Source organism: Mirounga leonina, unplaced genomic scaffold (genome assembly GCF_011800145.1).
Source record: "Mirounga leonina isolate KUSES-001 unplaced genomic scaffold, KU_Mleo_1.0 Mir_115, whole genome shotgun sequence".
Taxonomy (NCBI): domain Eukaryota; kingdom Metazoa; phylum Chordata; class Mammalia; order Carnivora; family Phocidae; genus Mirounga; species Mirounga leonina.
The window spans coordinates 89,001,106-89,025,662 of NW_023270268.1; the positions used below are offsets into that span (position 1 = coordinate 89,001,106).

At 41.6% G+C, this 24,557-nt stretch overlaps 1 protein-coding gene across 2 annotated transcripts in view; it reads right to left on the minus strand.

Annotated features, from left to right (window-relative positions):
* Nucleotides 1-978: 978 nt before the first annotated feature.
* PARP14 (poly(ADP-ribose) polymerase family member 14) overlaps nt 979-24,557 on the minus strand; it is a 40,800-nt gene continuing 17,221 nt past the window's right edge. The window contains exons 6-17 of one of the 2 annotated variants that reach the window (XM_035000021.1): nt 21,412-23,717; nt 20,052-20,288; nt 19,307-19,528; nt 16,968-17,046; nt 14,504-14,653; nt 14,139-14,201; nt 13,636-13,803; nt 9,945-10,151; nt 6,916-7,515; nt 5,507-5,640; nt 1,737-1,911; nt 979-1,389 (exon numbers count right to left, since the gene is read on the minus strand). In XM_035000021.1, coding sequence (XP_034855912.1) covers nt 1,100-1,389; nt 1,737-1,911; nt 5,507-5,640; nt 6,916-7,515; nt 9,945-10,151; nt 13,636-13,803; nt 14,139-14,201; nt 14,504-14,653; nt 16,968-17,046; nt 19,307-19,528; nt 20,052-20,288; nt 21,412-23,717 — 4,631 coding nt within the window. In that variant the 3' untranslated portion in view covers nt 979-1,099. Of the gene's footprint in view, nt 1,390-1,736; nt 1,912-5,506; nt 5,641-6,915; nt 7,516-9,944; nt 10,152-13,635; nt 13,804-14,138; nt 14,202-14,503; nt 14,654-16,967; nt 17,047-19,306; nt 19,529-20,051; nt 20,289-21,411; nt 23,718-24,557 lie in introns of those variants that run through there. The other variant, XM_035000022.1, reaches the window with a different exon arrangement.

Consider the following 24,557-nt stretch of genomic DNA (forward strand, 5'->3'; position numbering starts at 1 on the left):
TATTATATTACCTGGTACAATCTAGGCACTCAATAAATTGTGTCTGAATCTGAAATTTATCTGGGGAAAATTTTTTAAAAAACCAACACTTTCCTATCTAACAGACACTGAGCTAGCAAATTAGCAATATGGCTGCTTAATTCCTTTGGTTTATTTATGCACAAGTCTTTAAAATCATCAAAAGCTAGACTGCCAAGGAAAATAATGCTATTTAATAACATGAGAATTCACTTAACATAGTAAAGGGTTTCACCCTGGAAGTATCCCACTGTTGTCACTGGGCAGAACTAAGACCAACGGAAGTTAGATGAAGGCAGATTCGGGGTCAACATAGAAAAGGACCAGTGGAGCCAGGACTGCTGTGCAATTCCCATGGGCCACAAGCTAGACCACAGCCCCTGAACTGTGCAGGGCACAGAACCCTGACTGGAGCTGTCCCACATGTCACGGTTCAGTTCATGAAGAACAGAATTCCCTGTGACGGAATCTGTTCAATTTAAGGCAAAGTGACAAGTCAAGAATATTAAAGAGATGGCTCCTACTTTGAGTCAGAGTCTGACTAGGCTTTTTCTTTCTTAGTTGGTTTATAGAATGTTTCTGGAGCATCTATTTACATTAGGCATAGACCTTAGCCCAGGGACTAAAAAAAAAAGGAATTAGACACCATCCCCGGCTGCAGGGAAATCGGCAGTCCTACCCACTCAGTAATACTGTGTTCCTTATGGGAGTATGGCGTCCTGATGTGGTACACCAGCTGTCTCCTTCAGCAGCAGCTGAAATGGCATAGCTGTGCCCTCTGCCTTTAAGATGAACATATTCTCTCCTTTCCGAAAACACAAACCTGTTCTTTCCTTCTACAGATTGGATGTCCACGGTTGTGGACACACAGTTGTAACTAAGTTATCTGATGTAAATTCTCAAATGTATTGCTCTTAAGATAGGTTCATTCCAGTTATGAAGAAGTTGAAGAAAGTCTGATTTCAGTGACAAAGATCCTTTAATCTTAGAAAATGCTGTTAAGAGGAAAAAACACCTAAAACTTGTTTTACAACTCGGCATGTATAGGCGAGCAATGTCTTCTGGGAAGGATACCAAAATGTTAATTGGTGAAAGTAATGAGGTACTCTGGGTAAGCCTGGTAGTCATAAAATACCACAAATAAATGGGGATTCTGCACAGAATCCGTGACAGTGTCATACAGGTCTGTAGGGTTTTCAGGGCTCTTTGGGGGAGGCACAATTAGTGAGGAATTTCCATGTGTGTAGGTTCCAGTAAGTACACGCACATAATACATATGCTTTCTCCCATATCTGTCTGGTCTGGAGTATGTATCATTGGCAGAATAACAGGCATTGACAGCAAAATAGGTTCCCTTTCCATATGCCACAGCTGTGAAGAGAAAAACAAAACATTTTTAAGAAGTTCAATTTAGTCTATAATCTGATGTGTTGACCCAATATGTCAAATAATGTTAAAATAATGTTCAGTTCTTCTCTCCAAAGCCTCAAATTTTTTTCATGTGTTTTTAATTTTTAAAAGTCATTTCACCATCCTAGAGGGCCAGTCAGTCCTTCTGGGATGAAACATAATGAGCCCAACCTCGAAACTCTGGCCGCAGCATGGCCACCAACCATGAAGGAATGAATACAAAGCAGTCAGTCCACACTGTCCCTCACCAGTTTGGGTTCTTGCAGCTGACACCCCATTCGGAGCAGCCAGATTACTTGCTTCCTTACCGTTCTTCCCAGCATAACTGCGGTTAAAGCCATTTTGGTTGACATGTGGCACTGAGTCAGCATCTGTCCCATGGAAGAGCTGCTTCTCATTGTCTTTATGCCCGTTCTTGGCATCCATGGTTTCCTTCTTTGTTTGGTAGCAATTCCAGAGATTTAGATTCTGGATCCTCTCAATCTGCAAATCAACAAGGAGGAATATTCTGTCGGTGCCAAGAGCCTTTAGCAAGATACAGATATGACCATTATTTTTCATAAATAAAAATTAAAATAAACAACAAATTCAATGCCAGATGGCACCTGTCTGATTCAGAAATCTTTTTAGATCCAGTGTTTTACAAAAAACAGACCTTGGGAAGAATGTTAATTTCATCTTTTAATGCACCACATGAGAGCAAACAGTGTTTAGGATCTAACCAAGCCTCCCCAATGCCTGCTTTTTATCTTCAGTTCAATGGCTATTCTGGTTGCTGTCTACCTCACTTGGTCCCTTTGCCTCTCTCCTCCTAAGTCCTTCTGGGGCACTGGTTCACCTGGTTAGCCATGTTCTACTGGTGGGAGAAGCACTAGAGGGTCTAGTCCAGAAGGGAATTAATTAATGATAATGAATCTCTGGTCCAGTTGGAAGAGTGGGGCATGAATCCTGGTGGGGTGGGGTCTGGTTGCAGATCATAGTGTCCATGCTTTGACCATCCTCTTTGGGAAGTGGCCTCCAGGGCTGTGGTGGAAATTTCCTTGAGTCCTGGATAGCAGGACCCAGGAGGAATCAGACAAATATAGAATCTGTAAGCAAACTTGCTTGAGTTCTTAAAAAAGGAAAAGAAAAGAAAATCTAGACAAGACAGAGTCAGAATGTAGGACATTCTATAACACAACTGACTTAAACTCTTAAAAATTCAGTATCATGAAAAATGAGTTTTTAAAATGCAGGAGTACTATTCTAGATTGGAAGAGACAGAGGAGACAAAATGACCAAATGCATATTGGAGAGGGGAGAGTTATAAGTAAGCAGTTGGGGAAATTTAAATATGGATTCTATTACCGAATTACTGTAAATTTTCTTATATGGGATAGCAGTGTTATTATTTAGGAGACTGTCTTTATTCTTAGGAGATACGCACAAAAATATTCAGGAGTGTCATGATATCTGCAACTTACTTTCAAATGCTTCAGCAAAAACCCAGAGAGTAAGAGAGAAAAGGCAAATGTGGCAAAATTATTGAATCTATGTGGAAGTTTATGGATGTTAAAAATCTTAGTCACAGGTCCTACCAGTCATGGAGGATAATAACCGCCTATTTTTCCTGTTAGCATTTTCACACTGTTAGGGATTTCCACAGAAGTGCCGTAAGTAGCTTTACTTCTATCTGTTTCACACACTGGACTTTCACATAGGATTTTATTTGAAAAAGGGGTCCACTACAAAAAAATAGTGAAATCGTTTCTCCGGCCATTTGCCAACACATGGCAAGCCTCCAGGGCCCCCTGCAGACATCGCTGGTCCACTGGACAGTCCTGCTCAGTCTGGACTTGGCATCTCATCAAAATGGGCCAGTCAGTCACTACTGGATGACTGTGTCTGGTATTTGAAATCTCAGAACCAGCCCCCACGAGAGTGCTGCATACTTGAATCACTTTGTCTTGGTACCTCAGAATTGGTTTGCTCGAATGGTTTACACTGAGGGATTAAAAATAAAAGCAGTGGTATAAAATCTGATGTTGAATTTATTGTGAGGATGACTTTGAAGATATTTTCCAGCACTTGATTCACAGGATAAACCTCTCAGTAGTCTCAGCACTGTGAAAAGCTGAGAGTCTCCTGATCACATGGTTTTCTTTCTGATTTACGGAAGCAATGAATCTTGAGGCTGGGTGTTCACTTCTTTGCTTTGTCTACTAGGAAGCTCAGAAACAAACCTGTGGTCCTCTAGTAACTATCCAGAAACTCATGTTATATATTTTTGTAAACAGACAATATCTCTATTACCTTATTTTTCCTCCCCTCTTTTTTTTTGTCCATTTTTCTTCATCTATTTATTTTATCTGAAGGTATGATACATATCTTTGTAAGACACTTCAAATCTTTTTGAGTTACTATGTGCTTAACTACATGAATAAGCAGAGTGGTGGCAGAAATAGGGAATAAAAAAACGTTTGCAAAAAAAGAAAATGCAGGCCTTATTGGCAAATTCGTTATTATGGATGAAGGGAAGGCATCCAAAGATCTCTACCTTTACTCGGAAAGTGGTGGACCAAGGACAGAAGTGGGGAAGGAAAAGGAAATGGTGAGATGATGGGTTAGGTTTAGGGAAATTGATTTAGCAGCTAGATATGCAAGCAGAGATTTTTTTTTTTTTCAAGATTTTATTTATTTGACAGAGAGAGCACAAGCAGAGGGAGAGAGAGGGAGAAGCAGGTTCCCTGCTGAGCAAGGAGCCTGATGTGGGACTCGATCCCAGGACCCTGGGATCATGACCTGGGCCGAAGGCAGCCGCTTAACCGACTGAGCCACCCAGGCGTCCCCAAGCAGAGATTTTTTTAGGTCACTGGAATATGTTGTAAAGCTTGATCAAAGGTCCAGGTTGGTGATGTTGATTTGGGAGCTATCAACATTGAAATAACAGCTGAAGCCAAGAAGGGTAAAAACTTTTCCCAGTGAAGTGCAGAGAGAGAAGACCAAAATATAAATCCTACGGGTAAAGCTAGGATTAGGTGTTTGGAGGAGAAATAGATAACTGGGATAATGAGAGGAAAATTAAAGAAGAAAGCATTAATATAATACTGCCACAGAGGTCAAATGGGAACATAATTTCAAAGAGCAATAGTGACGTTTAAAAGTGGAAGGTGCCAGGGGCACCTGTGTGGCTCAGTCGGTTGAGCGTCCGACTCTTGATTTCGGGTCAGGTCGTGATCTCAGGGTCGTGGAACCGAGCCCTGTCTCGCTCAAATAAATAAATAAATCTCTTTTTTTTTTTTTTTGGTGGAAGGTGCCAAAATAAGGGAGATGAACAAGGAAAGGACTATTGGATTTATGCCGGAAGCAAGCACTGTTGATCTGTGAATGACGGGGCAGAAGCACACAGTCCTGATCTGAGGGCCTCTGCGTGTTTCCTTGTGGTGTTTGCTAGTTGTCAAACGAACCTTGAGGCTCTATCTTTGTATTTTTGTGACTTTGCTTCAGGGATTCTTGTGAATTCATGTTAAGTTTTCTAGGGCTGCGTGGGGCAATGTCCATTTTAATCCTGCCGGGCTGGCTTTTGGAACTTTTCCTTTTTCTTGGAGCTGTTGCTCTTGTTGCCAGCAGCCTCCACAGGTGTGTTCCTGAGTGGCTTCTCCTTGGAAGAGAACTTCCTTTTATCCTGGGGATGTTCCTCTTTCCTTCCTCTTTGGGGCCACTTACTGGTTCCTCTTTGGGGAAAGAGTTCCTCCTCTTGGGAAGACTTCTACCAGCTGTCTCTTCAAGATTACTACTAACCAGCTCCTCCCTGAGTTAATACCTGGTTTTAGTATTCTAATATCATACTGCAATCTAATATTGTGTTGTAATAACTGACACGATCTCAATCTCAACGTGTCTGTAATGATAGTGACAGGAATAGAACCTATAATCTAAAATTTGATTACCGTAGAATATTCTAATTCTGGCCAAAAAAAAGGGGGGGCAGATGGAAAATGAATGTATTATGTATTATGCAAATGTATTATGTATTTATCAGGACCACGATACCACTTATTTCCACCATTAAGAAACTCCATGTCAGCAGAAAGCTTACCTTCTTTATGCAGAAGTGTGAGCAGGTCTGATTAAACTTGCTTGCCACTGTGTTATATTCTGCATGACCAGGCTGTAGCTCAACCACACAGACCTTCTGCTGCCTCATATCACTCCAGTGCTCAGGGATCTTAACTGCAAAGAGGACATTTGAGGACTCCCACACACCTGGGAAGGCCCATCTGCACATTCCTGGTATGCTTTGAAGAACTGAGTATCATCTGCGTTCTTACTTTACAATCTCCTAACTCAATGTGTTCAAGAAGTTCCTTGTTTTTCAAAGTGTGGCCCACAGACAACCTACATCAGAACCAACCATAATGCTTGTGAAGAAAAAAACCCAAAGATCTACGAATCAAACTCTCTGAGGGGTGGAACCTGGGTGCCTGCATCTTAACAAGTTTTGATCATGCTCAGAGTTGAGAATTGTTGGTGTAGCATAACTCAGCTGCATATTCTGTTCAGTCTCTAAGCTGTCATAATTCAATAATTTAATAGTTGATTATTTCCCTATGATGGTCTTGTTACAACAGTGTGAATTTTTGCCAGAACTCCTCACCATCACAGGGCCCTCCACATCTATTCTTTCATTATTCTTCCCCGCATCCTTCAGAGTGGGGGGGACGGCAGGTTTGGCTCTTTGGCAGGTAGTGGTGGCAGCTCTGTCTTCCCTTCTGCTAAACAGAGTATTAGACTTGATTTGTCATTTCCCTGGGGTTGCTCAGAGTCTGAAGAGCTCACTCACACGCTCTCACAAGAGATGAACATACTGTACCGGAAGCCAACTTACCAGTCTCCATGGAGGACCTGTGTGGTTCAAAGGCAGGAATAGCTATCTACACAGCACAGGCATTCCCTTCGTGGGGAATAGATCCAGTCAGAGAATTTGAAGGCTGCTTCCTGATGCGTGCATTAAGGAAACCTTATGTTCAGGGCAGGAGAGGAAGTAAATTCTGGGAGGAGATCCTACAGGCTCCCAGTCCTCCCTGGGTTCATCAGTCACGGACACAGAGAGTGCCTACTCTGACCAGGCTGTCTTCTTTTGTTCTAAAAAACCTCGGGCCACTTTTCTTTAAAGCCCATGGCTTTCCCTCTCCTGACGGAAGCAGCCGTTAACTCCACAGCAGAACTGGCTCTGGGAAGCATGTAAACTGTAGAGATGGGAACAAATGCAAGGTTTGGGTCTGGTCGCCATTAAGAAGGTCATCCTCAGGCTGCTGAGTGCATCCATGCTACATTTCCCCAGCCATAACGTAAGCTCCTTAAGCTTAGAGACCAAGTGTTGTATTTCATCCCATTAAGAGTTGCTTCAATTTTATCTACATGAATACAATTTTGATGTATGTACAAAATAGTGTTAAGTCCACAGGAGGTGTAAAATAATGGATAAAAGCACACAATCTGACTCACCTTCAGATTTCATGAGGCGCTGAACAGGTAAACTCTGTCCTTTTGCATCTGTAGCAGTGCGTGTGGTCAGATCCACTGTGTAGCTCTGATGATTAATTTTGACAACAGTTACCCTTTTCTTTGCCTTCCTTGCATTCTCCAATTGCAGATTGGTTATTTTGTCAAAACTATGAAAAGTGCTGTTTTTGTTATATTGCCATTCTATAAATTCACTGATAAACTCTGCCTGGGATTTCTGTTCTTTGGCCAATCTCATTCCCTTGATCATTTCCTCAATTGCATTTCTAGCCTGTGCCAAATCTTTGCCAATTCCAAAAACCTCAATCAAAGGTCTTTTACAGTCCAAGCAAATGGCAATATTTAAGTTCTCCTGCAGCTCATTCAACTTCTGATATTCTTTTTCATTAAAATCTTTGATACACTCATCTTCATTGATGTAAGGACACAGTTCCTTTGTAATCAGATCCTGAATCCAGGAGACAACGTTTTCTATACATCTTACACTTTCACCACACACCTGAAAACTTGCTGATTCTGTTTTCTTTTTCAAAACCAAAGGATTCTGCTTTTCTGGAGATTGACTCGGGGAGCCCACCAATGCTAAAAAAAGAAAAGAAAGGAAGATTAACTATTTCTTTCTCTCCCTCCCTCTCTCTCTCTTTTTGTCACCATGCTATACATTACATCTCTAGGACTTATTTATCTTATAACTGGAAGTTTGTACCTTTTGACCCCCTTGACACATTTCACCCATCCTCATCTCCCACCCCACCCTCTGCTGCCTCTGGCAACCACCAATCTGTTCTCTGTGTCTCTGAGTTTGTTTTTTAAGATTCCACATATAAGTGAGATCATACAGTATTTGTCTTTCTCTGTCTTGTTTCACTTAGCATAATACCCTTTAGGTCCATCCATGTTATCACAAATGGCTGGATTTCCTTCTTTTTTATGGCTGAGTGATACTCCATCATGTGTGTGTGTGTGTGTGTGTAATACACACATACATGTTACATATCTGTGTGTGGTGTGTGTGTATATATATGTATGTATAATATGTATATATATTACACATACATATATATACACACATATATATATATTTTCTTTATCCATTCATTTGTTGGTGGACACTTAGGTTTTTCCATGCCTTGGTTTTGTAAATACTACTGCAATGAATATGGGGGTGCAGATATCTTTTTTGAGATAGTTTCTTTTATTGTTACCTTAAGATAAATACCCAGAAATGGAATTTCTGGATCGTATGGTAGTTCTATTTCTAATTTTTTGAGGAGCCTCCATACTGTTTTCAACAGTGGCTGCACCAGTTTATGTTCCCACCAACAGTGCACAAGGGTTCCTTTTCTACACATCCTCACCAACACTTGTTATTTCTTGTCTTTTTGATAATAGCCATTCTGTCAGGTGAGGTGATATCTCTTTATGGTTTTGATTTGTATTTCCCCGATGATTAGTGATGTTGAGTACCTTTTTATGTGCCTGTTGGCCATCTGTAAATGTCTTCCTTAGAAAAATGTCTGTTCAGATTCTCTGCCCATTTTTAAATCAGATTATTTCTTTTCTCCTATTGAGTTGTATGAGATCTTCATATATTAACCCCTTTGTTGATTACCCCCATCAGATATATTAGTTACAAATATTTTCTCCCATCCCATAGGTTGCTTTTTCATTTCGTTGATGGTTTTCTTTGCCATGCAAGAGCTTTTTTAGTTTGAGGTAGTCCCACGTGTTTATTTTTGCTTTTGCTACTTGTGCTTTGGTGTCAAAACAAACAAACAAAAATCATTGCCACGACTGATGTCTAGGAGCTTATTCCCCATGTTTTCTTCTAGAAGTGTTATGGTTTCAGATCTTTAATCTATTTTGAGTGGATTTTTGCGTATGGTGTAGGATAGTAATCCTGTTTCATTCTTTTGCATGTGGCTGTCCAGTTTTTCCAGCCCTATTTATTTCAGTATATGTGCTGCTGAAGCAAGCATCCAAACACTATTTATTGAAGAGACTATCCTTTCCCCATTGTATATTCTTGGCTCCTTTGTTGTAAATTAATTGATCACACAGATGGTCCCTAACTTACAATGGTTCAACTTATGATTTTTCGGCTTTATGATAGTATGAAAATGATACACATTCAGTAGAATACTTTGAATTTTGAATTTAGATCTTTTCCTGAGCTAGTAAATATGCTGCCATACTCTCCCGTGATGCTGGACAGCGGCAGCAAGCTGCAGATCCCAGTCAGCCAGGCAATCATGAGGATAAACAACCAATATGCTTATGACTATTCTGTACCCACAAAGCCATTCTGTTTTTACTTTCATTACAGTATTCAATAAAGTACATGAGATATTCAACACTTTATTATAAAATAGCTTTGTGTTAGATGAGTTCATCCAACTGTAGGCTAATGTGTTTTGAGCATGTTTAAGGTAGGCTAGGCTAAACTAGGATGTTCAGTAGGTTAGATATGTTAAATGCATTTCTGACTTGTGAAATTTTCAACTTACAGTAGGTTTACCAGGATGTAACCCCATTGTAAGTGAAGAAAGATCTGTATATTCATGGATTTATTTCTAGGCTCTCTATTCTGTCCCAATAATCTATTGTTTTTATGCAAATATCATACTGTTTTGATTACTATAGCTTTGTAATGTAGTTTGAAATCAGGAATGTGATGCCTCTAGCTTTGTTCTTCTTTCTCAAGATTGCTTTGGTTATCAGGTGTCTTTTGTGGGTCCATACAAATTTAAGATTGTTTGTTCTATTTCTGTGAAAAATGCCATCGGAATTTTGATAGGGATTCAATTTCTTTTATGAGTGTACATAGTTTTCAGAGTACAGGTCTTTTACCTTCTTGATTAAATTTATTCCTAGGTATTCCATTCTTTTTGATATAATTGTAAATGGGATTGTTTTCTTAATTTCTCTTTCTGACAGTTTGTTAAAGATTAGCTATTTCTCACGTGACATCAATATTAGGAACATGCATTTCATAAAAATGGTCAACTCACGTGTCAATTTAGACTTCAGAGACAGCTGGGGAGAAGCCAGAGATGCTTCTCTTTTTTTCATGCTGTCACAAAACACTTCCAGTAGGTGAGGCAGAAAGATAACAACTTTAACTTTTTTCACAGACTGGAGCATTCCTTTCTGGATAAAGTCTTCGAGGGCCTCAATTATGGCATCAGCAACTGTACCTGGGTCTTTTTGGGCATTTCCTGGAAAGGCAGATAATAAAAACCGGGGGTGGGAGGAGACCCAACTGGGAAGGCTGAGAAATAATTTGGGGATTCCAGTCCTCACAGAACAAATGCCCACTGCCCACTCTTTCATCATCATGGGCTTTTCTAGCAATGCACGAGCAAACACTTTTGAGGTCCTAGATGCACCAGGGAGCTGCTATTCCAAGATGTCAGGAAGTCAATAACCCAACAATGAACAAAGGACCCAAGAAATCTAACTTTTGATATCTGATGTTCGTGTCTCCTCTGTCAAGTTGACCCTAGCTAACTGTGTTCCTCTGTGTTACAAAGCACAATTAACCTTTTTTGGCTCATTCATGTCCTCAAAAGGTCCATAAAAAGCAAAAGATGCTAATATATGTTGAAATCTCAAGCTCTTTAAAAAGAATAATAATTTTTCTTTTTTGTTCATAGTCACCCAACTAGATGCATGTATCTTTATTCTTCCAGATGTCTTTGGGGACCTGATTCAAGCTAAGCTGATTTTGTAAGACACCTGGAGCTTTAAGTTATCCATTATAATCTATAATTCTTTGCACACCAGTTATCCCTAAGCTTCTCGGAAGTCTTTTCTAGCACACTCAGTGAGATTTTAGCTGATTTGCTGGGTTCAAGGTGGCCACCAGAGCAAGTCTTTTTCTTTTCCCATCATGTTCCATATCTTGTTTCTCAAGCCTACTGCCTAGGTAAGATCATGAAAAGTCCCTTGAAAAGTCCCATGAAAAGTCATGGAAGCAATCACATACAAATAAATGGCAGCTAGCAAATCACAATGAGAAGCAATGTAAAAGTCCCCTGGCCAACCTGGTGTGATAGACTAACAGCCCACTTGGATTTTCCCTGTTGATGGTGTCCACCATTACTGCAGAAATGAGAGTAGACCACTTTGGCCTGGCTATGTAGACACTTGTGAGAATGTAGACAAACCCCATACAAAACTGAACAAGAGGGTTTCTTCAGTTTTCTGAATTAGATGATCAGGAAAAGAGAGAAAGTCTCCTTTGCAAAGCTATGATTATCTCATGATTTTTGGAAGAATTTAAATCGGAGAATTCAGATACATTCATTCACTCTCAACACTTACTATGTCCCATCATGAGCTAGCTCTCATCTAGTCACTTAGAACACAAAGGATGTGATATATGGGCATGAAGAGGTATGTCAACAGGCGAAGTATGAGAAACCGTGGAAAAGGCTATGCCAGACAGAACTATGTAACAGGGGCGTGATATGTTCAGCCTGGTAGTGTTTGGGGAAAAGATCTGTTTTTGAGATTTTTTTTTTTTTGAGATAAATTCAGGGGGTGGGGTATGTGGAGGAGGCACTGGGACAGGGAGCCTAGATAGGAAGCTATAATAAAAGTTTAGGCAAAAGACAAGAGCCGAACAAAGAGAAGAGGCCAGAATGAAGAGTCAGGTACAGGGACTGAGAAGATAGTTGGGAAGTGAAGTCAGCAGGACCTGAAGTCAGTGGCCAACTGGGTTTATCTTTGACCCTTTGTTCCCCCTTTTTTGCCACCCACACACCTTGCTGTGCAACCCTGAGTCGTGGTTTACATGTCTGTCTCTCACACTAGAGGCTAGGTGCTACCTGGTGACTAGACCCTTTTCTCAGTCATCTTTCTGTCCCCAGTGCCTAAGCACAGTGCCTGGCACATGGCAGGCATGTGGGAAATATTTAATCAAATTAGTTAATAAGCTAATGAACATAGGAGTGATCAAGGGGGTAGAGTCAAGGATTCTAGGTAGAAAGTGATGCTTTTAACATGCTCAAGGATATAAGAGGAAGGGCAAGTCTGGGGGAGAAGACAATGAATTGGAATTTATAGTCTGCTTTGAACTTGAAGTGCTTGCAAGTATCGCTGACCACCCACTCTCTCCCCCTAGGCAGGTGTCTGCAAGGAGCCAGGGAGAGGGCTTCTTTGACTGCCAGAAGCCGTCTCAGTTGCAGTGCCAAGTCAACTCATAAACACCACTAAAGGAGAAAGCTCCCCTGTCCGTTAGTCCAAGGACCAGCTCAAGTGGTGATACAGATTAGTAAAGATGACAAGCAAGGAGAATCTGTAATCCTGATTTATTTGTGCAGACCAGCAATGCAACCAAGTCAGTGGAAGAAACAACAGGTTTGCAGTAACCCAGAAATAATTATGTGTATATATTCATGCAAAACAAAAACTGCCTCATTTCCTTATTTTTTCTTGGGAAGGTCTGTGTCACCCTTGGGTTGTCTAATTTCTTGGCCCAGATAAAGTTGATGTAGAAACACAAGACCAGAGCTCAGAAAAAAATCAATGGAGACAGAGACTGGTGAGTCATTAGTGGGTGTCCATTAAAGATAGAGATAGAGAAAGAGACAGACAGACAGACAAACTGGCAGACAGACATGTTGGCTAAACTGCCAAATTGGATAATACCACAAGGCGAATGAAAACATAAAGGGACTATAAATTAATCTTTCAGAAATAGAAAAGTAATAAAGTAGAGGTAGCATTCCATGTGGGAACATTAAGAGGAATGGTAGAGTATTACAGAAATTAAAATAACAGAGGACTAGAAGAGGGCTCAGGAAGTGACAAGGCCGGTTAAGTGTACTTTTGGAGGGCCTGGAATGCAAGTGTGAGACACTCAGATTCCTGCGCAATGGAATCACCAATCCAGTGCTGAGGGCTCTCTCTCTGGGACCAGCCAGCTACGTTCCACTTCAAGTCTGAGAGTATTTGCTTCCCTGACCAGCTCTCTGAAGGGAAACCAAGCAGAAATTCCTCATCACCACCCAAGACTCAGATTCCTGGGAAAAGAGCTGAAAGAGCATCACCTTACTAATGATAAACCCAAAGCACCATCCTTATATATGAAGACTTACACAACTATTACATAGTTTGAGGGAAACAAAAAAGGCAAGTAGGCTGAAAAGAGGAAGGTTGGAGTTGAATTTCTGACCCATTAGAACCAGAACCCATTAGGCTCTGGTGACTGGGAGCCTTCTGTGCAGACATGTCCTAAGGCCAACTCATAGGGCCAGCTGTACAAGAGGTGTGACAAGGCCAGGAATACTCCTCTCCATCCGAGTCAGCTCCTGGGAGGTACAAGCCCATGCTCTGAGGTTCTCCATGCAGAAGGGATGGGGGAGGGAGTTCAAGACTAAATAATGCAGGGGACAGGAAAAAAAAGAAACAGAGGAACGAGGAGAGAAGGAGAGATGATGGGCTTTCTTTCTCTTCCTGCCCTTCCTCTCTCTTCCCTCCCATAGTACAGAGCAGATGTCACTCTAATATTCAACACTATCTTCAGTTTTCTTCATTTTTTCCTCTTACTTAAACCACCCCACAGTCTTTGCTTACTCCCTTTGGGGCTGCCTTGGGATGAGGAGCCACCTTGACTCAGACTCTGCATTGATTATATTAACAGTCAGCACCAGAGCGAAGGAAAGGGGGACGCCTTGACAGCCAGAGGTTACAAACCTGTCCCAATGGCTGGGAGGCAAATTGACGAGTAATTCCGTTTTTCACACTCTTGCAAAACAAGGGAGACTGATTTCTTAACATCATTTCCGCCAATGATGTGAACAATATTCTTGCACCTCAATAATCCACCTTCAGTAACTATATAATCACTGTTGCCCTTTTGAGCTGGGAAACACAAGACAGAGAGATGCAAAATTAGATACTGAACCCATTCTTTGATTGTTTAGAAAGCAAAATGTTTGCTTTGGCATATAAAGCATTTTATGTGAAAAGAGACTCCTAAAATATGCTTTTTGAGGAATCTTTCTTATCTTCTCTTTTTAAGTGAGATTACTTTTCACTTCTAATTGTCTCTGATTAGAATTCTTTGGTCAAATGTATGATTTTCAGATTAATATGTTGTCTCTCCAATCCCAAGACTCTCCCCAGCCTCTCCAAAACCTCCCATATTCAGCCTTCTACTTATAATTTTGAACCAAAAAAATAGTATTGTGTCTTACCTAGGTGAGAACATGCCATTTCCACATTTTGTCCAGCACATTCTAGAATTGCTTTGGACACCCCTACAGGAGAAAAGCAAGAGGGTTACATGAATTGAAAAAAACCAGAACAGTACATCTGGATCAGAATGATTGCCTCATTATCTAAAAAGCTTTCCTAATCATCAAAGGAATCCTAGAACCTGAGTATTTCTGATAAGAAAGAAGAAAAATGTATAAATTATCTGTTACCAATTATTAGAAACCATGTCAAAATAATTTTAAAATTAGTAATATCAAGAAGCCAAAGTTGTAGAAACCAGTTTGGCTACAGCAACTATAGGACAGTTGACTATTACACGACTCAAATCCTACAAGTAAAGTACCTGCTTTGAGATTAAATGCTTTTGATGTTGAATTTACAATCACATCAGCCTTTTCTTTGGTGATATCTCCAAAGGCCACCTGGAAGATGATGGGACCGATCTTCATTTCATGCACGTCTACATTAGGGCTAGATGCAGTCCCATGGAAATCTGAGAAGAAAAGAAACGGAGTCCCTAACCAAGTCGGCCACAGCAAGAACGACTTAGATCTCACACTCCCCAGATGCATTCCTCTCATACTTCTTCCCCAGCCCTGTGATCTCCAGCCCTTAACCAGCCCTGACTCTGAGCCCCAGTGATGGTCAGTTTCTGAGAAAGGATTACAAAATATAATATATATCAAGCGTGGACTTCTGCTGCTGGCCACAGCGATGTCAGGCCCCCACACACCTATCTCACTCACAAATCACAACTAAAAATGCAGGATAAATACAAAAAGCCAACTAACTGAGACCTGAAAAGTAAACAGCAGGCAGGCTGGGGGAGGGAGTCAAAACTTGAAGAAGTCACCTGTAAGGGGGAGGGAGAGTTTCCCATTTTATTTTGTCTTAAAATTTTCCCTCTTTCTCTCTCAGCACTGGCCCAAGGTGGCCCCCGTTGCAGAACTGTGTAATGAGAATTCCTATCTTTGCAGCCAGAGGATTAGAAAAAAGGGTCCCTGTGAACTGAAGAGTATTGGAAGGAATCCTCACGACTGTCCATATTTTTCCTTTTTCTAATTCAGGCCTTGCCTCAAGATGAGCCCAGTTGCAGAGCTCCACAGTGGCCCCAGAGGGAGCCAAAACCCTGAGAGACATTCTGCCTTCCTGTCCGGAAGAATGAAGAGAAGGGGCCCTTGTGGTCTGAAAAGCATGTATGTGGGGGCGCCTGGGTGGCTCAGTCGGTTGGGTGTCTGACTCTTGATTTTGGCTCAGGTGATGATCTCCGGGTGGCCAGATCGAGCCCCACGTGGGGCTTCACGCTCAGCGGGCAGTCTGCTTGAGATTTTCTCTCTCCCTCTCTCTTTCTCAGAGTTAAAAAAAAAAAAAATCTTAAAAAAAAAGAGCTGTATGTGTGTGTCTGGGCAATACGTGTGGCTCTCTCTTTCTCTCCCTCTTTGTCTCTCCACTTTGCCCACAAGGGTAACCCTTACCATGCAAAAGTATGAGGCAGCTGAACAGGCGTCTTAAGCTCCCGGAGAACCTGTCTTCCTGGCCAGAGGACCTAGAAAATGGGCTCCCTTGAGCCAGAGAGTATAGGAGTCCCAGACAGGTGAGAGCTGGAGAAGGTACCCCTATTCTGTGTATGAATACAGAGCTGGAGCTGCATGTGTGGGGACAGACCCAAGCTGCATAGGAAAGGCCTTGAGAACTAAATTAACATTGGAACTGCTGCCCACACAGAAGGTGAGACAGAGTGCTTAGAATGAACTTAACTGACTGACTACTTGCTAAAACAAACAAAACAATCACCATTTTCCAGAAGATTTTAATAGGACCCAAGTTTCACAACATAGTATTTAAAATGCCCAGTCTATAATCCCAAATGGTTTGTCCTGTAAAGAACCAGGAAAATGTGACCAGTTCTCAAGGATCAAGACAATCAATTACAGATACTAATCTCAAGATGATCCAGATGTTGGAATTACCTGACAAAGACTTTAAAGCATCTGCTATAACTATGCTCCCTGAGGTCAAAGTAAACACAGCTGAGTGCCTGAAAATGATTTGGAGTGAATGGAAAAATAGGAGGCCCTGCAGTTTATAGTTTATAAACTCTAAAAAAAAAAACAAAACAAAACAAATGGACATTTTAGAGTTTAAAAATATAGTATCTGAAGTAAAAAAAATTCACTGGATGGGCAGTGGACAGAGAAAAGAGTCCATGAACTTGGAGGTGGGTCAATAGAAATTATCCAATGTGATGAACAGAGAGAAAAGAGATTTAAAAAAGAAAAAGAGATCCCAGGGACCCATGGCATGCTATCAAAACACTTCACATTCATGTTATTGGGGCACTAGAGAGAGACCAGTGAGGTAAACTAATTAAAGAATGACTGGAAAATCCCCAACTTTGATGGGAAACATACACATTCAGATTCAAGAAGTCTCAGCAAACTCTATAAACAGGAGTTTGGATAAACTCAAGTATAGCAACAGCAGATTTGACACAGGAGAAGCATTTGGTTGATATTGTCTCTTTAAATGTATCTGTTTCTGAAAACACATGTCACATCATCCTCAGAAATTAGTAGCCAATCACTACCCACAAACCCACTGTATAGATTATATAATTTAGCCTGCCTACTCTTTCACATCAGACCACATAAGCACAGCCAATGTCTTACATGCTCAGGGGTATGGGATATAATTTAATATCTTCTTTATCACTAACTGATTCTTTCATAAAAATCATCACTACCGTCTTTCACTGAATAGTTATTTAGCAACTAGAAATAATTTCTCATCTCATAGCTTTACTGAACCTTGTGCATCTTCAGCCTTGAGAATTTTGTCACTGACGAAACTTCCATTAGTCCTTCTGGCAAATTCATCTGAAAATGCCTGGAAATACAAAGACAGTTTTGACTACTACAATCCTCCATAGATGAATAAATTTGATTCATCAGGGCTTTTGATCTTCATGCACACATACTTAGGAGAGAACAACTTTCAAAGTGTTATTTTCATTATAGATTTTTTTAAATTATGAAAATAATACATATAATTCCGTTTTTGCAAATGCATTCTAGGAAAACTATTAAATATGTGAAGGAAGTTATAAGTACAAGCATATTCATTACACGCTATTTATAACAGAGAAGAAATAAAACAGTTTAAAAATCCAACAGGGAAATGGTTAGATAAATTTTGGTATATCCATGTGTTGGCTTATTTAACAGCCATTAAAAATCTCATTTTCAAAAAATAGTTTGTGGAATAGGGAAATTCTCTTTTTTATACTATTAAATGAAAAAATAATGATATTAAATTGCAATATATAATCCCACTTCTAAAGGTACACACGTATAAAAGAAGACTACAATGAAATACAACTAAAAGAATGTATGCATTTTTTATGGTTCTAAGTTTCTACAATGAATATGTATTATTTCCATAATCAGTAAGAGCAAGTTTCTTGCCGGTTGTTAAAAAAACACAGTAGTAAGAGAAAGATAATCACATAGACAGCAACCACTTCCTTTTTTTTTTTAATTTTATTTATTTATTTGACAGAGAGAGACACAGTGAGAGAGGGAACATAAGCAGGGGGAGTGGGAGAGGGAGAAGCAGGCTCCCGCGGAGCAAGGAGCCCGATGCGAGGCTCGATCCCAGGACCCTGTGATCACGACCTGAGCTGAAGGCAGACGCTTAACAACTGAGCCACCCAGGCGCCCCAACCCACTTACATTTTTTAACTTCTTATTTGTCCCAGGAGAGGAATCGCTAGGGGAGTAGCCCTCTCTGGAGCCAGAGGTTGATGTATGTATTCTAGGGTTAATGAACCTGTGAATTCCCTTTCTTTGCCTCGTAGTGACACCCTCAAATCATCACTTTCTTTCTCCTTTTAAACAAGCAAGAGAGATTTTTGGGGGGAAAAAAATAAGTAACTTTTGTGCTAAAAGATTGATCCAGTAATGGGAAGGGGACATGGGGAGACTACAGAGCCAGAATCCCAGGCTCACAGGACTCCAGGGGCGGGCAGGCAGGCAGGCAGGCTCCGTGTGTAAAGGTGGACAGCTGGTTGATGGACTCTCTACAACCGAAGATGGTTCTGGTATTTCTAGTCCCAACTCTCCTACTCCCATGGGGATGTGCTGAGTTCATTCTAACCACAAAATAAGGCAGGGACACCTGGGTGGCTTGGTCAGTTGAGTGTCGGGCTCTTGGTTTCCGTTTGGGTCGTGACCTCAGAGTCATGGGATCGGGCCCGGCCCATGGGGTTGGGGAGTCTACCTGAGATTCTCTTTCTCCCTTTCCCTCTGACCCTCTCCCCTCTCATGCTGTTTCTCTCTCTCTCTCTCTCTCTCTCAAATAAATAAATAAATCTAAAAAAAAAAAAAAACCCAAGAGACAAAACAAAATAAGGCATTTATGATTCAACTGGAAATTTGAACATTGATAATTGAGGAAATAAGGGAATGATTTTCAATTTATTTTAAGTGTGAAATAGTATTGTGGTAATGTTACTTTTTAAAAAGAATCCTATTGCTTAAAATAAATACTGAATTTTTTATGGATAAAGTATGTCTAGGATTTGCTTGGAAATAATATAGGAAGGAGGGAAATAAATGGAGATAGAGATGAAACATACTGGCCATGGGTTGATAATTGTGAAGATGAGTGATGGGTACAAGGGAGTTCATTATACCATTTTGTGTATTTTTATTTATTTATTTTTTAAAAGATTTTATTTATTTATTTGAGAGAGAGAGAATGAGAGAGAGCGAGTACATGAGAGGGGGGAGGGTCAGAGGGAGAAGCAGACTCCCTGCCGAGCAGGGAGCCCGATGCGGGACTCGATCCCGGGACTCCACGATCATGACCTGAGCCGAAGGCAGTCGCTTAACCAACTGAGCCACCCAGGTGCCCCCATTTTGTGTACTTTTATTTATGTTTGGAATTCTCCTTAATAAGAAGTTAAATTTTTTTCTATATCCATAAATTTGCTTGACATTTGCTGTGCTACAAGTGGTCTATACCACTCCTTTACTTTGCTGTACAGGAAATACATGGAAAAAACAATCTAACAGACCAACCAAGACGACATCTGAAAACATTAGGGCTCAGCTGCCAAAATAACCAGAAATGAGTGAGACTGTACCTGAATATTTTCATGATCACTCGGGTGCAGCAGAAATTGAACCTCTTGTAAAGCTGTCAGTTGAATCTTGCTACTGAAGTTTAACACTTCTGAAGTTATTAATTTAGCAAACATGGTTTTAGGAAACCCCAAATTTCCTGTTCCTATTGCTGGAAATGCAATTGATCTTAAAAACAAGTTCTCGGTGATTTCCAGACATTTTCTGATAATGTCTCTCATGATCTGAAAAGCACAAAGCACATCTTTATGCATCTTTCCTAGAAATGGGAGTTAGAACAAAAAGGACAAGAATTTAGCAACTTTGACTGTGATCTCTGTCTACTCTCCTTTCAAAAGAGGTTAAGGGCAGTCAAAAAAGGAAGGGAAAGAACAGGAACAGACAAGGAAAAGGGAACATCAGAGACCCTCTAAAAAGATTCAAACTCACTCGGCAAGGAAGGAAAGAAGCAAAGCAACTACTGTTCTAATCCTTCATTCTCCTCCATTCCTCATGCCCTCACCTTGCTATCCTCACTAAAGATGTGTTGTCTTCAATAACTCTTCCCCGAGCCCCAATAATGATTGAGCGCTGTAATCAATTTATATTATTAACTAGTCTTGGGGCAAAGTCAGCTACAACTGAAAGAAATGGCCATCGTGATAGAACCTGCTGATAATGTGACAGACAGAGGCCAATCTACACTATACGGAGAGGAGAGTCCCAAAGGCGACCCAATTTCCCAGAGAACCTAAAACTTGGCCCCACCTTGTATGAAGATGTGCACCCATCTCTCCAGTCTGGAGCCACTACGTGAAGCACATGCTGGCAGCGTAGACCGTGTCCACTGGTTCGGAGAACTGTACCCATGCCAACAGCCTTCGCTTGGCCGACTCTGTCCAATTCCTCCTGGAGCTTTGGCCCAGCTTTCGCCAAGAGGGCCTGAGAAAGGAGCCCTTTATTAAGCTGGAGATTCACGGGAATGGAGTTGACAAGAACATCAGCCTTGAAGACAAAACCAATTTGTTTCAGATACTAACAAAGAGCATTCATCAAGGATCACTGTATTTGAGCCCCTGGGTTTGGCACTATAGGGGGGAAACGATGATGATTAATTTCAGAGATTGAAATGCCACCCGAGGCAAAGGGTTACCAGATACTTATTTAAATAACACTCCAGGACAATGGAGATATAAAGCGAGATATAGATAGTATAGGGTCTCTGAAGGAGTGCAGAGGCATGGCTTGTGGGGTCTGGGAAACAGGAATCAGGGCAGCAGGGAGAGGGAGGCGGGGCAGTCATTTGGGAGGGGACCAGTGGGAACATACACCGGGTAGGGTTTTGGTTTTTTTCTTAAAGATTTTTTATTTATTTATTTGACAGAGAGAGAGACATAGCGAGAGAGCGAACACAAGCAGGGGGAGAGGGAGAGGGAGAAGCAGGCTCCCGCTGAGCAGGAAGCCCGATGTGGGGCTCGATCCCAGGACCCTGGGATCATGACCTGAGCCAAAGGCAGATGCTTAACAACCTAGCCACCCAGGTGCCCCTAAACCAGGTAGGTTTGAGCTGTGAGCACACTGCTTTGATCTGACAGAGATTTTCTAAATCGGGCTCAATTAAGACACCAAGAGAAGAGAGGAGAAGGAATGTGACCAAGTGATATTCAAGGCTGCCCTGCCTGGGTCACCGAGAAGGAGTGTAGTTCACCCTGGTTCAGCACCATTGACAAGATTCCCATCCTCTGCCCACATCAAATGCTCTAATTTGTCTTTATCTGCCCTCAGCAAATTTGACAGGAAATTAACCTTAGATTTGCCAAAATGTGACAGGTATAAAGGCACTGAAAAAGTATACATGTATAAACATAAGATAGTATTGTGGGTTTTTGCATTTACTGGAAGCCTCGCGATCTGAGTACACTTGCAGTTCCCACAATTGAGTGGCCAATCTCTGTGGGTAAATGCCTCAGTGAAGCCGCCCAGTGTTCTGAGAAAACCACTTCTGAGGCTGGGAGGGAGGGCATGGGATTCTTCCCCTGGGTCCTAGTCTGCCTTGGGCAACAGGCTGGCTAGAGAATCGCAGCACCGCGGCGGGTGTTCGGCAGGCAGGGACAGAAGGGACACTCACCGTGGCGCTTTGCACATCTCCTTTCACCAGCAGGATCCTTAGGCTTCCCTGGGACAACAGAATTTGTCTGTGTCCACGAACGTTGGTCAAGCCGGGCTGGACCGTCTGCGGTACACTGGGCCTGGAAGCCGTAGGAGGCCGGGGGTCCTCAAATACAGTTTTCACAGTTTCCGCGAAGGCCTGGACAGTCTTCTCATCTGTATCCACAAGGTAAATCTCTTTCAAGGTGTGTCCATCCTGCTTAAACTGGAAGTTTTTCTTGATAGCCAAAACAATCGTCTTCACACACTGGGCTAAGGGAAAGCCACCGGCTCCGGAACTGATGGCCGGGATGGCTATGGACCGGCACCTGTGTGTTTCAGCCAAATGGAGACTTTCTTCTACAGCCCTCTTTAACTGGAGCATGCACTTCAGGTCCTCGTCGTCCTTCCACCGGGGCCCCACTGCAAGGACCACGTGGCGGTATGGGAGCTTTCCTGCTTTCGAGATGATGGCGCTGCCGGGGAGGATCTTGCCCATTTTCTTCACTATCTGGTCACAGTCCTCTTGGAGCTCAGGGCCGGCTGCTTTGGAAAGAGCCGCCGCCAGGCTGCTGCAGAGCTGCAGGTCCTCACTGGCGCTGCTCACCACCACCTCGACAGGAAACTGGGTCAAGTCGCCCTGCTGCACCATCAGCGAGACTCCAGGGGCCAGCTCTACCTGCGACAAGTTGCTCTGCGGCCCCTTAAGCGAGACTCCAGGGGCCAGCTCTACCTGAGCCAAGCACTTCTGCCCATCCGTGCTGCCTCCCTCCTTCTCCCCTCCATTCTCCTGGAGGTCAATGGAACATCCAAATAACCGTTTGACCTCTCTTTTATAATACTGTGCTTTCTCCTGGAAGAACTGGCTGACCAATGGCTTATCAATATGGACGCTTTCAATGCAGACAGAATCCAAGGCTTGCTTGACGATGCTCACGCCCTCCAGGACTTTGGCCCTTGGCCCAGTTAGTAAAATGCCTTTTTGTTTATTCTCAAGATTGAAAGTTACCTGAACATTTGTCGTCTTTATCTTTTGCCAGAATGGCTTTTTTTCTATCCTTAAATAATCAATGATTACGGGAGGCTCTATTTCAATCAATCTCTCTATTTTTGTGTGTTTTTCCACAAAGTCAAAAAGCAAGTTATAGGATTCATTCACTTCTCTCACACAGCCCGCGATGATGACCTCAGCTTTGGTTTTTGAAGTTAACTCATCGATTATTACAGTCTTTGAGGAGGAATTATGTCTCTTATGCAAACCGTGAGTGAGCCCTTTCCATTTCTTGCCATTGAGAACTTCCCTGTCCTCGATGTGGATGCGCTTATAACTTAAGGCACTGACCATTTGCTTTTCAGCATCTAATAGGACTTCAGAGGAATAGCCGATTAAGAGAACAGTTTTACCCTCCAGCTCATAAACTGCAAGAATTTCCTGTGCCATCAAAAGAGACTTAGAGAATTCTATACAGTCTCTTTTTTGCAAAAACTGGAAAATCTCAGGGGGAAGCTGGATGCTTTTTTGAACCATGGTGTGCATCTTTTTCTGTATTTCATACTTTGCTTTATACACATCCGTGTAGAGGCCTTTGAGGCACATGTGTTGAGAAGCTTCATCATAACAAATCTCCATCTCTGGGTACTCAGTGCGGAGACGCTCCAGGACATCGCTGTGACACAAAAGAGAATACCTTCCTGGAGAAATGACCACTTTTTGCTTTAGACTTTGCTCTTCTCTTCTAATTTTTTGCGTGGTACTTTCTATTAATTCCTTGATTTGTGGCTCAATGTTCTGTACATCCTCTGATTTCCCCACTAAGGTTACAATCCCCGTAAGTGTATCAAATTCAATCAAAATCCTGTCGTCGTCTTCTACACTCTTTTTTATGGTGTCCCACACTATGGGATCCACTTTAAAGGGGGTAACTTTATATTTAGACCTGATGCTAGAGAATGCTGTGGAAACATCTTCCTTCCATCTCCTGATTCTCAGTCTACCGAGACAGATTAATGTGGTCGCAGGTCTGATGGTAACTTCACTACTGAGTTTGGACCATATTAGATCACAGTGACAATGTCTCGCTTCGTCATTTATCTCATCAATCAGATGCTTCTTTTTCTGTAAGAACTTCCATAAGGGAAGATCTAATGATTCTCTGAATGGTGCTGGAAGTTTGATCAGAGGTTTCTCCTTTCCATACAAGGCCGTGCCCAAAGAGGTATAATAAGGAAACACAGAGAGCGGCATATTATTGAGGTCTAGTTTCTTGGTCATGATGGTGTGTAACACTTAAAAGGAAAGACATAAAATAAAGTAACCCCAGTGTGGTATGTTTCAAGTGAAAAACAAAAACAAAAACACTATTCTATTAGGGAAAAAAAATCCTAATGATTGTAGAACTTGGATGTTATAACATGCTATGAAAAAGTAGCACTACTCTCAAAGTGCTCAGATACAAATTGATTTTTATTACTCCTACATAGTTATCCCTTGCTTAATGGAATACTTTCCAACCAAGATCACTCTATGTTGAAATTCTGTTAAGTAAATTCTATTTTCTGTTTCCTGGTAACATTTATATATCACCATCAGGTTAACAAATAGATAAGAATTTGTTCACAAATATGGGGGTAGTGTTTGCCCCAGTGTAAAGAATACTCGTGCTCAAAGCAAAGCTCATGTAAGAATCATGCTATTTGCTGCTTCTTGTACAGTCTCACAGTTTTAGGCTTCATAGCTGATTTAGATTCCATTAATACCTCTAAGAGGAGGAGCATCATAGTAATTACCAGAGCTGACCATGTGTCAGACACCTTTCTAAGTGCTTTCCGTATATTTATTTATTTAAGCTTCTCAGCAACCCTTTGAGATAGAGACATGATTATTATCATCCTTATTTACAAATGATAAAACTGAGGCTAGGGAAGGTTAGGTAACTCAAGTAGGGTGATGTAAAGGACAAATACCCGAGCTAAGATTTGAGTCAGTGTCTGTCTAACCCCAAAGCCCCGCTCTTGCCCCTTTACCAGGGGTTCCAAACAAGATCACTTCATGGTCATTGGAGAGCCCAGCCCCTGGGGCCTCGGATTCAGTAAGTCCTGCACCTCCCCTTGTCCCTGCTATAATCC